The sequence below is a fragment of the Fonsecaea multimorphosa genome (assembly GCF_000836435.1).
Source record: "Fonsecaea multimorphosa CBS 102226 unplaced genomic scaffold supercont1.13, whole genome shotgun sequence".
NCBI lineage: Eukaryota > Fungi > Ascomycota > Eurotiomycetes > Chaetothyriales > Herpotrichiellaceae > Fonsecaea > Fonsecaea multimorphosa.
The window spans coordinates 194,414-207,158 of record NW_015971647.1 but is presented as its reverse complement, the minus strand read 5'-3'; the positions used below and the strand labels follow the sequence as shown (position 1 = coordinate 207,158).

Genomic DNA, 12,745 nt, shown 5'->3' with positions numbered 1-12,745 from the left:
GCATCACTTGGGTCGTTGAAATTGCGATCCATTCTTATACGCTGGAAGCAAGATGGTCGGGCAAGCATCCACGGCTATCCCTCCAAACAGTCCAGTTCCAGTTGAGGCCCACGAGGCTCAACTCGACACCGAGGCCACAGACCAAGCCAATGGCGCCAGTGCGCAACACGGAGGTGCTGCTGCTCAAGCTGGCATGAAGATCCAGCAGAAGTACAACGAAGAACGGCAGAAGCGAACCCGGCCGGACGGCGACGCCCAGTATGTTGATCTGGCACTGTCAGAGCAGTTCAAGCACTATCGAGAGGACCCCTGGCTAGACGAGCGCTCGGAAACAGTGACCATCAGCAACGGCGAACATGTCAAATATCTCATCCTGGGAGCGGGATGCGGCGGTCTTCTCTTCGCCATCAAGCTCATCAAGGCAGGCATATCAGCCTCCGAGATCCGTATCGTCGACTCCGCGGGAGGCGTGGGAGGCACGTGGTATTACAACCGCTATCCGGGGCTGATGTGCGATATAGAGTCATACTGCTATCTTCCCCTTCTTGAAGAGATGGATTACATGCCGAAGCACAAGTATGCTTACGGCCACGAGATCAGGGAATACTTGAACGCCGTCGCGAATAGATTTCGACTCTCGGACACCGCAATGTTCCGAACCAAGATCAACACCCTCCTTTGGGACGAATCAACGAGCCAGTGGAAAGTCGGCATGATCAAGGAACGCAAGTCGGGCTCTCAACTTCAGATCGATGTGACTGCGGATTTCGTCATTGCTGCGTCTGGTCTCCTTCTGCATCCGAAACTCCCCGCCGTGTCTGGCATCGAGAACTTCAAGGGCACCTCGTTCCACACGTCGCGCTGGGACTACTCCGTCACTGGCGGATCACAAGAAAATCCCGTTCTTAACAAGCTCGCTGGTAAACGGGTGGGCATAATCGGTACAGGTGCCACGGCGATCCAGGCTATTCCGCACCTCGCCAAACACGCCGGACATCTCGTGGTCTTTCAACGGACTCCTTCTTCTGTCGACATACGCGGCCAACGCCCTACCGACAAGGACACATGGGCATCTGCTGTTGCCTCTCGTCCTGGTTGGTGGAGAGACCGGAATCTTAATTTGGCAGCCCATCTTTCTGGCGCAGCTCAACCCGCCGAAAGCAACCTTGTCAACGATAAGTGGAGTACTTGCCTCTCATATCGTGCCCTGGTTGGAGGCCCTGATCCGCCTTACTCGATAGACGAGATCCCGGCATTTGTGGCACGTCTGTACGCTGTGGACATGCCCCGCGCCGAACGAATTCGTCAGCGGGTTGATGAGATTGTGGAGGACAAAAGGACTGCTCAGGCCCTCAAGCACTGGTACAGCTCTTGGTGCAAGCGACCAACATTTCATGATGACTATTTACCGTGCTTCAATCTCCCAAATGTCGAGCTTGTTGACACGGACGGAAAGGGTGTTGATCGTCTGACGGCCACTGGAGCCATTGTGGGCCACAAGGAGTATCCATTGGATATTCTGATCTTCAGCACCGGCTTCCGTGCCCCTGCAATTGGCAGCCCTGCTTTCCGTGCCAGTATGGTAAGTTAATATTTTCTGTTGAGAGTCTGTTTTGGTCTTGGGAGAGCCGCTACCATCGGTCCCATCATTTCCTGTACCAAACTGACAGGGATTCGCAGAAAATCACGGGCAGGAACGGCAAAGACATGGACAATAAGTGGGAAGAAGGAGTGGCCACGCTACATGGGATCATGACACACGATTTCCCCAACTTCTTCATGCCTGGCCCTTTCCAAGCGGCTGCAACAGGAAACCAGAACTTCACTCATGACATCATGAGTAACCACGTTGCTCATGTTATCTCTCAGGCTCAGGCAAAGTATCCCGGCCAGAAAATAGTAATTGAGCCGACAAAGGAAGCTGAAGAGATGTGGTCGGGGGAAATTCTCAAGAGAAGCATGGCCTTCGCGGGCATGGCAGGCTGTACGCCGGGTTATCTCAATGGAGAAGGACTCATGGACAAGATGCCGATGGAGGTGAAGATGAAAGCTGCCAGGATGGGAATATGGGGCGAGGGCATCCAGAATTTCATGGAGACGCTCGAGGCTTGGGAAAAGGCTGGTCAGCTGGAAGGGTTGGAAGTGAAGCCGGTCTCTTGACGCTGAGAAGAGACATTTGGCCTGGGCACTTGCAGGTAGGATTGGTGGATTTCAATTTCTCCTAGAGATGACTTTGTCTTTGACACACACAGAAAGCTATAGATGGGTCATGGAGCAGACAGATCAATATCTACTGTAACAGAGCGCATCCTCCAGTCGGAATCTCCTTCTCTCTCCCACCCGGAAAAATGACCTTCCGGCGCCAAGCAATCTCGGTAGTCGGTCTCGTTGGCTGTGACATCGACACCGACGGCCGGGCCGACTTCGTCTCTTTTTCTCTTCTCGCATGACACCCCTGTGTAATGTTTGATCCTTTGCTATTTTCATGGTGATTGAGAGATATACAACTTGGGGGTTCACTGGGAAAATCGTCTACCAGCTCTTGAGGGAGCCCAGAATCCATTGAATTGGAACCCAGCACGCTGAATACCTCAGGGTATGACCTATTTCACGGCCAAAGTCGAGGCCAAAGCACTTATGGCTCATTTGAAAGTCATCCCTCTTGCTACGAGGGCTGATCAAGGTCGTCTTCGAGGCTGAGGCCCCAGGCCAACGATATTGCTACCGATAATATCGTCGCCTGGCCCGTGAGCAAGCACTGCAAGAAGGTGGAGGAATCAGCGATCGACTAACCTTTCCTACATTGATCCATGGCGATGGCACCACGAAGGACATCCTGCTCCCTTATGGCCTGACCATCCGAGCCGACTGGTGAACGGATAAAGCTGGATTCTACCACCAGCCGGACCTCCACGACCAACTCTCTGGCCTCGAGACTTGTGGAGAGAACGAGAGACTCTGCGGCTGCGGGCGGGGTCCTCCACCTCACGAGGATGTCTTCCAGCATGTCGCTTTGAGGATTGAAGGGAACACGCTGCTGGGATGAAAGCAGGCTTTGTGCTTCAAGAGTTCGACCAGGACCAGCCGCGGAATAGTTGTCTTCCCGGACCGAAAACCACTCTGGACATTCCCTTCGGATAGCCTGGAGTCAACAAGAGGTTCACAAGATTGGCATACGACAATGAGTTTATGGATATATTTCCTGTCCAGTACCGGCGGCTCGAATCAACTTCATTCATATCCGAACAGGGTCCATGGTCAACGCGTGAGGCCTCGACACAAAAGCTTTGCGCCCTGAAGCGACTGAATGATCTCACGAACCAACTTCTTCCCTACGCTTACCAAGCGCAGTGAAAGATAAACGTTGGATCGCCTGCAGCGTTGAGCAGAAGACAACAAGCGTTGCGGGCTGCGAGCTAGTTGTTGTAAAAAGCAGAGAGATTGACCATCCCGCCACCACAGCTGCCCTTCGCGACGCCTCGAAGCGCAGACTCAAGGAGTCAGGTTGAATGGAAGGCTCTTGACCCGCGATAAGCAGTTATTCGCATTTGGAGAAATCGCCGCTTTCCGCAAAGGGAGGTTTGGGGGTCGCAGCACGGATTCCACGCAGCACGAGCTCCGCCAGCCAAATTATTATCTGAAAGGGGCTTCTATCTGGCCCTTGGGGGAAAGGAATCGCATGAAGGTTTTTGCTTCACATGTTTGGCTGCTTGTTTTCGGTCGCCAAGCCCACGATGAGGAGTGCAGGGCGGCAAATTTGGCTGGAATGATCCCTGGGGCGTCGGAGGTCTCGGGGAAGAGGCAGCAGCGCCGCTTGCACACCGAAGATACCGCTTATTGATCGATTGCTGCGTTCAGGAAGTGGCTGGATCACGAACAAAAACCCCAATAACGGTTGTGCGGAGCTATCGAGATCTCAGTGCACATGACAACTCTCTCCAGGAGCCTTCTCAATGCGATTGGGGGGTAAGGTGCGCGAACCCCAATCACAAAGGATGTTGAAGTGAACACCTCACGGGCGCAGGCAAGCAGCCAGTCACCGCCAGTAACCTTGGGTCACCAAACGTCGAGCGGCTTGGGCTGATAAACTAACCAGAAACGGGGTTGCAGGGCGGCCAAGGTCGATGCATTATATGTCTACGGATATCCATTATCTTTTCTTCGACAATTTTTGTTTCCACCAACGACACCCCGAAAATTATGTTACCGATGATTCCATGAACGGCCCCAAGAGCGCAGATATCGACTTGCCCACAGGCATCGAGGCCTTGCGACAGTCCAGCATCGCCCACATTGCCGCGATAACCACAGGGCCACAGTTTCCCGCGGCCACACATATGTTACAGCCCCTCTCTCCTCCGAGATACAACCATGTCGATACGCATTATTATTCCAGCTTGTCGCCAAGCGATGCCGGGCATGATGCGCAGCAAATTCCAGGACGACTAGATTACTATATACAAAATCCTGACCATGCCTCCGAGATGGCGGCCAAGGAGGAGAGGCGCAAACGCAACACCGCCGCCAGTGCCCGTTTTCGAATCAAGAAGAAACAGCGCGAACAGGCCTTGGAACGGAAAATGAGCCAAGTGCAAGACAGGAACGCGAAACTGGAGGAGAAAGTCAATCAACTCGAGATGGAGAATAAGTGGCTGAAGGAGCTAATCACAGAGAAGAACAAGAGACCAGCGGGCGAGTTCAGAGAGGACGATGACGACGATCTCGAGGCATTGGCACATGGGCATATTGTTAACGGGGCGAGCGAAACAGATCACGAAGGATAGAGTCTGAGGACCGGAGTCATTTCCCAGGTATTGCAGTCTTACAACTACAACTCGACGGATGTTTGAAGAGGCGAGCGAGGGGGGGATCTGTGCTTGCTTTGGTCGAAGTACAATGCAGAAGGCCCAAGTAGTGCCATCCACGGGTCGCGCTGGAGACTGGAGAGAAGTTAATACTACAAGGCATGGAAAACATATTCATTTCGCACGATTGCCCGCTGTTAGTTTTGATTACGAAAATCCTCCTGCTGCAGGTCAACCAGTCCAAGAGTGACCTTTCTGCCGTGTCTGGCAACTAAGCATTCCATCTGAAGTCGCCATTAGAACTGCAATAAGGATTGGAGTTGCGGTCTGATCACGCCATACTGTGGGACAAGCACGTCTAAAGCAGCCTTTCTAAGCCGCAAGTCACCCATGGGCACAGGCTTCACAGGCCCTAGAAAGCCTATTGTTGGGGCTGCAGACGCCAGAAAGTCAGCATCTGGCCTTACTCGGGGGAAGCTCGGAGGGCCTTGTCCTCAGTTTCACCGCCTGGGACTGACAGTGTAAATCTGCCAGTTTCTAACATGTGCAACTGCCTGAATTCAACGTGTAGGTATGTGAAACATGGCTTCCCATATGATCGGAGCAGCTTAGAAGCAGATACAACGAAATTGGTCCACAGCAGATCACGACGCAATGGCCTGGAGGACGTCGTCGTGGCTTGTGTTACTGGGAGCCGCAGTCGGCAGCCTGGCGGGATGGCAGCAACCTCTCACGCCCGACCAGCCATCCAGTTCCAAACCCAACATTGTCTTCATTTTGACAGATGACCAGGACCTGCGCATGGACTCATTGTCCTACATGCCACATGTGAAGGAGCACCTTATTGACCAAGGCACATTCTTCCGGCGCCACTATTGCACCATCGCGCTGTGCTGCCCGTCGCGCGTGAGCTTGTGGACAGGAAGGGCCGCCCACAACACCAACGTCACCGATGTCAATCCCCCGTATGGTCTGTTCTTGTCCTCTCGATACCACCATCATCGTTCATGTTCTGACTGCGAGGTTCCTTAGGCGGCTATCCGAAGTTCGTCAGCCAGGGTTTCAATGAGGCGTGGCTTCCCATCTGGCTGCAAGACGCCGGCTATAACACATATTACACGGGCAAACTGTTCAACGCACACAGCGTGAAGAACTATGACTCTCCATTCCTCAATGGGTTCACGGGTTCCGACTTCCTTCTAGATCCTCACACCTATGAATACCTGAACGCCAGTTTCCAGCGAAATCGAGAGCCACCCGTGAGCCACGAAGGAGAGTATTCCACCGACGTCCTCGCCAGGAAGGCGTATGGGTTCCTAGAAGATGCCATCTCAGAACAGAAACCGTTCTTCCTGGCCATTGCCCCCAATGCTCCGCACAGTAACGTCAAGTTTGAGGAAAGTTGGTTCAACGGCAGTGCTTCGGCCCATGCCATCTTGACCACTCCTCCCATTCCGGCAGAGAGGCACAAGCACTTATTCCCAGATGCCGTGATTCCGCGCACTCCAAGCTTCAATCCTGATGAGGTGGGTTGATGGATCTCTTCTCAAGGCTCAGACTAACCACTCGAGCGCAGCCTCACGGCGTTTCCTGGATCAGCACTTTGCCCAAACAGAACCAGACGAACGTCGATTTCAACGACGAGTTCTATCGAAACCGATTACGCGCCCTCCAAGCGGTCGATGAGATTGTCGACGGTGTCTTTGCTCGTCTGAAAGAGCACGGAATCCTCGACAACACTTACGTCTTCTACTCGACCGACAATGGCTACCACATCGGTCAACACCGTCTGCAACCGGGCAAAGAATGCGGCTATGAAGAAGACATCAATATACCATTGATCGTACGTGGTCCAGGGATACTAAGAGGGGAGGAGAGTGATCTTGTAACTTCTCACACCGATCTGGCGCCTACGTTTTTATCTCTTGCAGGTGGAGAGATTCGATCAGACTTTGACGGCAGCGCTATCCCCTTGACCTCCGATCAACTTGGTGACGGTGCTGTCAACGCCTGTGGAGAGCATGTGAATATCGAGTACTGGGGATTTGCACTTGCGGAGGGCAAATACGGGAGTGGAATGTACTGGAACAACACCTACAAGGGCCTCAGGGTGATCGGCGCCAGCTACAATCTCTATTACAGTGTGTGGTGTAGTGGTGAGCACGAACTCTACGACTTGAAGGTAAGCCTATCTCTCCTTCTCATTGATCATGTTTCCATGTGGGATCTTTCGCAAACCTGACAACCCCCAGAATGATCCCTACGAGACGCATAACCTGTTCAGATCGAATCACTCCTCTGTTTTCGAGTTCCCAGCCACAGCGCCGGAGACGCCACCAACCACCACCACCTTGCAGCACCTCATCTCTCGGCTCGATTCACTGGTCATGGTTCTGAAGACATGCAAAGCACGGACTTGTACTCACCCATGGGAGACTCTCCACCCTCGCGGCGATGTAGGCAATCTGCAAGATGCCCTTGATGCACGCTACGATGACTTCTACGAGCTTCAGCAGGAGAGAGTTCGGTTCGAAAAGTGCGAGAAGGGTTATATACTAGAGAGCGAAGGGCCCCGGCATGTTAGGGCATTCTCACTTTCGGAATTTGGACCCAGGGGAGGAGTGGAATGGAGTGAGCTTGTATAGAAACACTATGTTGTATAGAAAAGCACACCGCCGGATTTCAGCGCGCCTCAGCATTCTGTACCATGAAATTCGTCATCTACAAAGTCCACGCACTCGGCATCCTTTTCTCCCTGCGAATGCAAAGGTCTAGAATTGCGCCTGCAGCGGAAAAGTTCCACTCGAGGTGCGTGGCGTGCTGAAGACCGGGCCTGGGTCTATTTGGCTAGCAATGCTTGCATGCTCGATGCGTGCTCGCTTGGTGTTTTTGCGTGATCACGATATGCGGACCCTTCCAGCGGCTGGCAATTCCCGTCAGGCCCATCCAGCCCGTGCAGGCTTTAGTTGGGCCACCAGTACCACGTTGTCCGTTGTTGACCGACCTTTTGGGGGATCCTTCCGAACCTGGGGATTTCTGACTGGATGCCGACATGACTCGCACGCCCACCACGGCATAAAAATGTTTTGTTCCATTGACCCTCGCCCCTCGAGAGATCACCGCAATCGACTGCCATGGGGGATAGGAATAGAGATGGGGACGTTGCGGCGGATGAGACGACAGCGCTGCTGCGGAGCGATTCCGAGGCCTCAGACCCCGAGCAGCAGTCATACAGGACCAACCTACGCCGACATTCCTCCGCCAACCTCCCTCCATACCACGAAGACCCGACGTCGAAAGCCGGGGATGCTGAACCGTCGTCGGCGCTGACCATCTGGACGATTGTCCCTGTCTCGCTACTAGGTATGTCTGGAGAGAGGAAGCCCGGTATCATCTGTGGGAGGCGATCAAGCAGACGCTGATCCGGGGCTCGAAGGTGTTTTCGTCGCCAACCTCGACGGCAGCTTGATCATCGCATCGAGTCAGCAGATCGCTTCAGAGTTCAATGCACTGTCCAGTGCGTCGTGGCTGGTTACCAGCTTTGTGCTTGCCCTTTGTGCCAGTCAACCTCTGGTAAGACGCCCTGCCAAATACCGAAACTTTAGTCAAAGACAGACTGCTGACCTATGCCTCGAACCAAACCAGTACGGCAAGTTGAGCGACATCTTTGGCCGCCGAAGCAACTTGAGTGTGGCCTACATTTTCTTCGCGGCGGGGTGTTTTCTTTGGTATGTTGGGCGAGGAGAGACTCAAACGTGGCCAGGATCCATGCTGACAACAACACCGCAGCGGTATCGGTCGTGAATACTGGCATGTGGTCGCCGGACGAGCCATATCGGGCATTGGAGGTGCTGGTATGACGGCTCTGGTGTCTATCATCATTGCTGGTGCGGTTCACATGTGCTTCTTGATGGTGTCCGACTTACATATCTGCAGATGTGGTGCCCGTGAGAGAAGTCGCTACCTGGAGGAGCTACGTCAACATTGCTGCCACAACAGGGAGAGCGCTCGGTGGACCACTGGGCGGCTGGCTCTGCGACACCATCGGTTGGCGATGGTGCTTCTACGGCCAAGTCCCTCCCACGATTTTGGGTCTGCTCCTCATCCTGTGGAAACTGCCCAACCGGACGCGAAAAACGACCGTCAAACCTGACGAGGAAGCCTCGTTCAAGCAGAAGCTGGCCCGGGTGGACGTCATGGGCGCCGTCGCCCTGATCGTCACCATCATCAGCTTCCTTCTGGCCCTGGAGTTCCTGAACGAGGATCTCCCCGTGGGCTACGTCGTGGCTCCCGCGGTACTTTTCCTGGCATTCATGGCCCTCTTCTACATCATCGAGAGCCGCTGGGCCAAGGAGCCGATCCTGCCCATCGAGCTGCTCACCAGCCGGGCGACCCTGACAGCCTACCTCCTGGCAGGTTTACAGATGACCGCGCAATTCAGCCTCTTCTACTCGGTCCCCATTTACTTCCAGATCATCTCCGGCTCGAGCGTCGGCGACGCGGGACTCCGCCTCGTGCCCGCCGTGGTGGGCAACGCCACCGCGGGCCTGCTGGCCGGCTACACCATCTTCAAGACGGGACGGTACAAGCTCTTCACCGTGCTGGGCAACGCGGGCGGCTGTCTGGGCTATCTGATGGTCCTTCTCCGGTGGCGCGGCACAATCCACCCGGCTGAGACGCTCTACATTTTCCTCGGTGGCTTTGCCTCGGGCACAAATCAGTCGACGACCTTCATCCACCTCGCCGCGAGCCTGGAGCAGAGCAAGATGGCCATCGCAGGAACGACCCTGTACCTCTGCCACAACCTCTTTCTCCTGATTGGCATCCAGTTTTCCACCGCGCTCCTGCACGCCCGGTTGAGAGCCAGTTTGGAATCGGGTCTGGAGGGCGTCAAACACAAGGCAAAAGTATGTTGTAGTTTGTCACGTTTTGTGCGTATCGTTGCCATTCACGGGAGACAGAGAGAGAAGCAAGCGAAGATTCCCTCATATTCCGCCCCCCCCCTTCCCCCTCTCTCCGCTCAATCAATTTTTTTCCAAAGAAAGGAAAAAACAGCTCCCCCCCTCTTTAGAAAAAGAAGCCGCTGAATCGAAGAAGAACTAACGTGGCCAAAACCCGCCAAAACAGATCATCGAGTCCGCCGTCTCCAGCGTCAAATCCATCCGCCATCTCCCGCCGCGGATCAGGGATATCGTGCTGCGAGCCTACCTCGACGGCTTGAGCTGTACTTTTGGCAAGTCATCGCCCTTTCTTTCTCGTGTCTTTCCTTTCTATCCCTCGCAGGGGGACAAAAAACTAACATTTCTCTCCACTTCAATTCAACAACAGCCATGTCCCTGGCCTTTGCCTTTCTGGGCCTGTTAGTCGCGATCAGTTTGCGGGAGAAACGACTATAGTGTCCATCGCGCAGAAGGTATAGGAGCGCCGGGGAAAAAAACGGACGCTCCCCATTATGGGGAGGGGTAATTAATTGGTATTTGGCACGGGGGGTGCGTTTTCGTGACGGAGAGGGAAAAGGGGAAAGGGAAAGAAAAGCAAAATTAGAAATCCCTGGCCGTCAACTCATTCGATAAGAATCCATTCGCTATACCTCACCCACACGTAGGCACGGACGGTCATGATATCTACTTTGCCTCTAGAATTTTAATCGAGAGGGTTTAATACTCGTAGAGCGACGAATCCCACAACATGGGGCCATGGAACACAAGAGCAAGAGCAAGAGGGAGTGAGCGGTGGGCCATTCTAACCGTTGACCGAGTATTTGACGCAGTTTGTTAAAATCAAGATATCCAAAGACGCAAAAGAGAGCCGCTCAAGTGTATACACACATGTGGTTTATTCGTCTACATGGGACTTATCTAATCTAGGCCTTATCATTCGTCTCCTCCAGTCTCAAGACGGGAGGTAAATGTAGGATGGGGGTATGGGAGGATAGTAAGGGACAGGGTGGACAGGGTAGGCAGAGGCAGCAGCTCCGAGCAGTTTGAATTGGCAAGGCTAATGCGCGAATCGGAAATCCAGCCTCTTGTTCCCCTTGTCCTCTGTCGTCTGGAGATAATGAACCCTCTCCTCGCGGGTCATGGAGTACCAGATCTTGTCGCGCTGGGCGTTTTTGCGGACATAATAAATCTTTGCACCGATAAAAACGATAACGTTCCACGCCACGACGCCCAGCAGGGCCTTGTTGCCTGTGTAGTAGTACGGCGCGTCAGCCTGGCGGTAGATTTGCGATGCGAAGATGTTGGACGCCTGTACGGCCATGTTGTACAGCGACGAGCCGACGGTGCGCGTGCGCACGCTGCCCGCATTGCGAGACGTGAGGGCCACGAGGATGGCGTGCACGTAGGGATACCCGACCAGCATGGTGGACAGTGTCCATTTCGACCAGTTGGAGCCGTGGAAGTGAGGCGGCAAGGTGACCAGGGCGACTAGCAAGGGAAGACACCAGATCTGGCAGATCACGCCCAGCAGCAGTCTCTGGTTGACCTTCTCCGAAAACCACGTCCAGAACAACAGCTGGATGATGAAGAGGGTGTAGGCCGGGATGGTGAGCAGATTGGTTTGGAACGTGTCGAACCCCAGGGCTTTGCATGTCAATGTGATATAGGCCTGCGGAGGCGTGCTCGGAATTGTCCATGAGAGACCAATGAGGTAGATCGGCCACATATCATAGTCGGTAAGAGCCGACCAGAAGAGGTCCAAGCTGAGACCTTGTCGGTTGTGCATGGTCGCTTTACCGGGGTCGTCGCGCAGGATGCGTGTGACCATGATGGTCTCTTCTCGCTCCGTGAACCATCCTTTCTTTGGTCGGAGAAGCCCTTTTGTCGGGATCTTTCTGCTGCCCCTATGGGCAGCTGCGTCGCGACCCGTCTGAGTAGGCGAGGCCGGCAGATACAACCAGGTGAAAATGCCAATCGCGCCGGTGAGGCCGCCCTCGATCGCGAACAGATATCTCCATCCGGCCATGCCGTGGCCTCGAAGATGCAGGATGCCGTAGGCGAGAAAAGCTCCCACAATCTGGGTAGATTGATAAGAGGTCCAGAACCAGCTCAGGCGTTTGGGAAGTTCCGCGTTCGTGAAGAAGTAACTCAGGTAAAGGATGGTGTCGGGAATAAAACCCCCCTCAATGAGACCGAGAAGGAAACGGCAGATGTAGAAGCTTGTTTTGCCGGACAACGCAGCCTGCGATGCTGCTACGGCGCTCCAGGCCACCATTTGGATGGGGATCCAGGTATCTGGGCCAAGCTTCTTGCTGACGAGCTGCGACGGAAGCTCGGCAAACAAGAAGGAACAGTAAAAAATGGTCATGCCGTTGTTATAGTCATTGGTATTCATGTGGAGATCCTCTACACGCTCGTTAGTTTCCTGCAGATGCCAACAGGACGACCTTCATACTTAGCATATTGTCAGATAGTGCTTGGGTAATGTTGCCTCGATCGAGTTGAAGGGCAAAGAACATGATGCATGCTGGAAGGGCAATTCGCCAGTCGAGCTATAGACGTGTTAGCTAGGAGCAAGAACCGGTATTCGATGTCAAGACATACCCTCCTGAGCAAAGCCTTTTCCTCTGCCTGAGTCCATTCAGCCGTGGGATCGAAACGATGTGTGCCTTCAAAGCCTTCAATCGGCTTGTAGATTTCCGTGGCCTCGGGAGCTTCGTAAACGCTATTCACGTTCTTGACAATCGAGGGGTCAGTAGGCTCTAGAGACGAGGTCTCCGAGTCCAGCTCGATATCGGCATCGACGGAGACATGGCTGATATCCTTGCCACCGAGCTGCCACCACCTTTGTCGTTTTGGCTTCCTGGTTGCTTCCTTGTTCCTCACAGCGGTGGCCTGGATCACCTCAGACTCAAATGATTTCTCCATGGTCACTGCAAGGGTTGGACAAAAGGAACTTGGTTGTAAGGTAACGCTTTTCAAGACCGGAGGATAGGGCGC

At 53.9% G+C, this 12,745-nt stretch overlaps 5 protein-coding genes across 5 annotated transcripts; 4 read left to right on the top strand and 1 right to left on the bottom strand.

The window, feature by feature from the left end:
• Positions 1-52: 52 nt before the first annotated feature.
• On the top strand, positions 53-2,160 carry Z520_06778 (uncharacterized protein; the record flags this gene model as incomplete). Its single annotated transcript, XM_016777278.1, has 2 exons — positions 53-1,582; positions 1,681-2,160. 2 exons carry the CDS (start codon positions 53-55, stop codon positions 2,158-2,160), a joined length of 2,010 nt encoding a protein of 669 aa, XP_016631449.1.
• Positions 2,161-4,217: 2,057 nt separating this feature from the next.
• Positions 4,218-4,784, top strand: Z520_06777 (uncharacterized protein; the record flags this gene model as incomplete). The annotated part of the gene is made up of 1 exon (XM_016777277.1): positions 4,218-4,784. One exon carries the CDS (start codon positions 4,218-4,220, stop codon positions 4,782-4,784), a length of 567 nt encoding a protein of 188 aa, XP_016631448.1.
• Positions 4,785-5,459: 675 nt separating this feature from the next.
• On the top strand, positions 5,460-7,450 carry Z520_06776 (uncharacterized protein; the record flags this gene model as incomplete). The annotated part of the gene is made up of 4 exons (XM_016777276.1): positions 5,460-5,775; positions 5,838-6,331; positions 6,382-6,987; positions 7,058-7,450. The coding sequence occupies 4 exons, from the start codon at positions 5,460-5,462 to the stop codon at positions 7,448-7,450; spliced, it is 1,809 nt and encodes a 602-aa protein (XP_016631447.1).
• A 489-nt stretch (positions 7,451-7,939) lies between these two features.
• On the top strand, positions 7,940-10,026 carry Z520_06775 (uncharacterized protein; the record flags this gene model as incomplete). Its single annotated transcript, XM_016777275.1, has 6 exons — positions 7,940-8,168; positions 8,242-8,378; positions 8,451-8,533; positions 8,595-8,692; positions 8,742-9,712; positions 9,877-10,026. The coding sequence occupies 6 exons, from the start codon at positions 7,940-7,942 to the stop codon at positions 10,024-10,026; spliced, it is 1,668 nt and encodes a 555-aa protein (XP_016631446.1).
• A 776-nt stretch (positions 10,027-10,802) lies between these two features.
• On the bottom strand, positions 10,803-12,673 carry Z520_06774 (uncharacterized protein; the record flags this gene model as incomplete). The annotated part of the gene is made up of 3 exons (XM_016777274.1): positions 10,803-12,151; positions 12,201-12,297; positions 12,350-12,673. The coding sequence occupies 3 exons, from the start codon at positions 12,671-12,673 to the stop codon at positions 10,803-10,805; spliced, it is 1,770 nt and encodes a 589-aa protein (XP_016631445.1).
• Between the last annotated feature and the right edge of the window lie 72 nt (positions 12,674-12,745).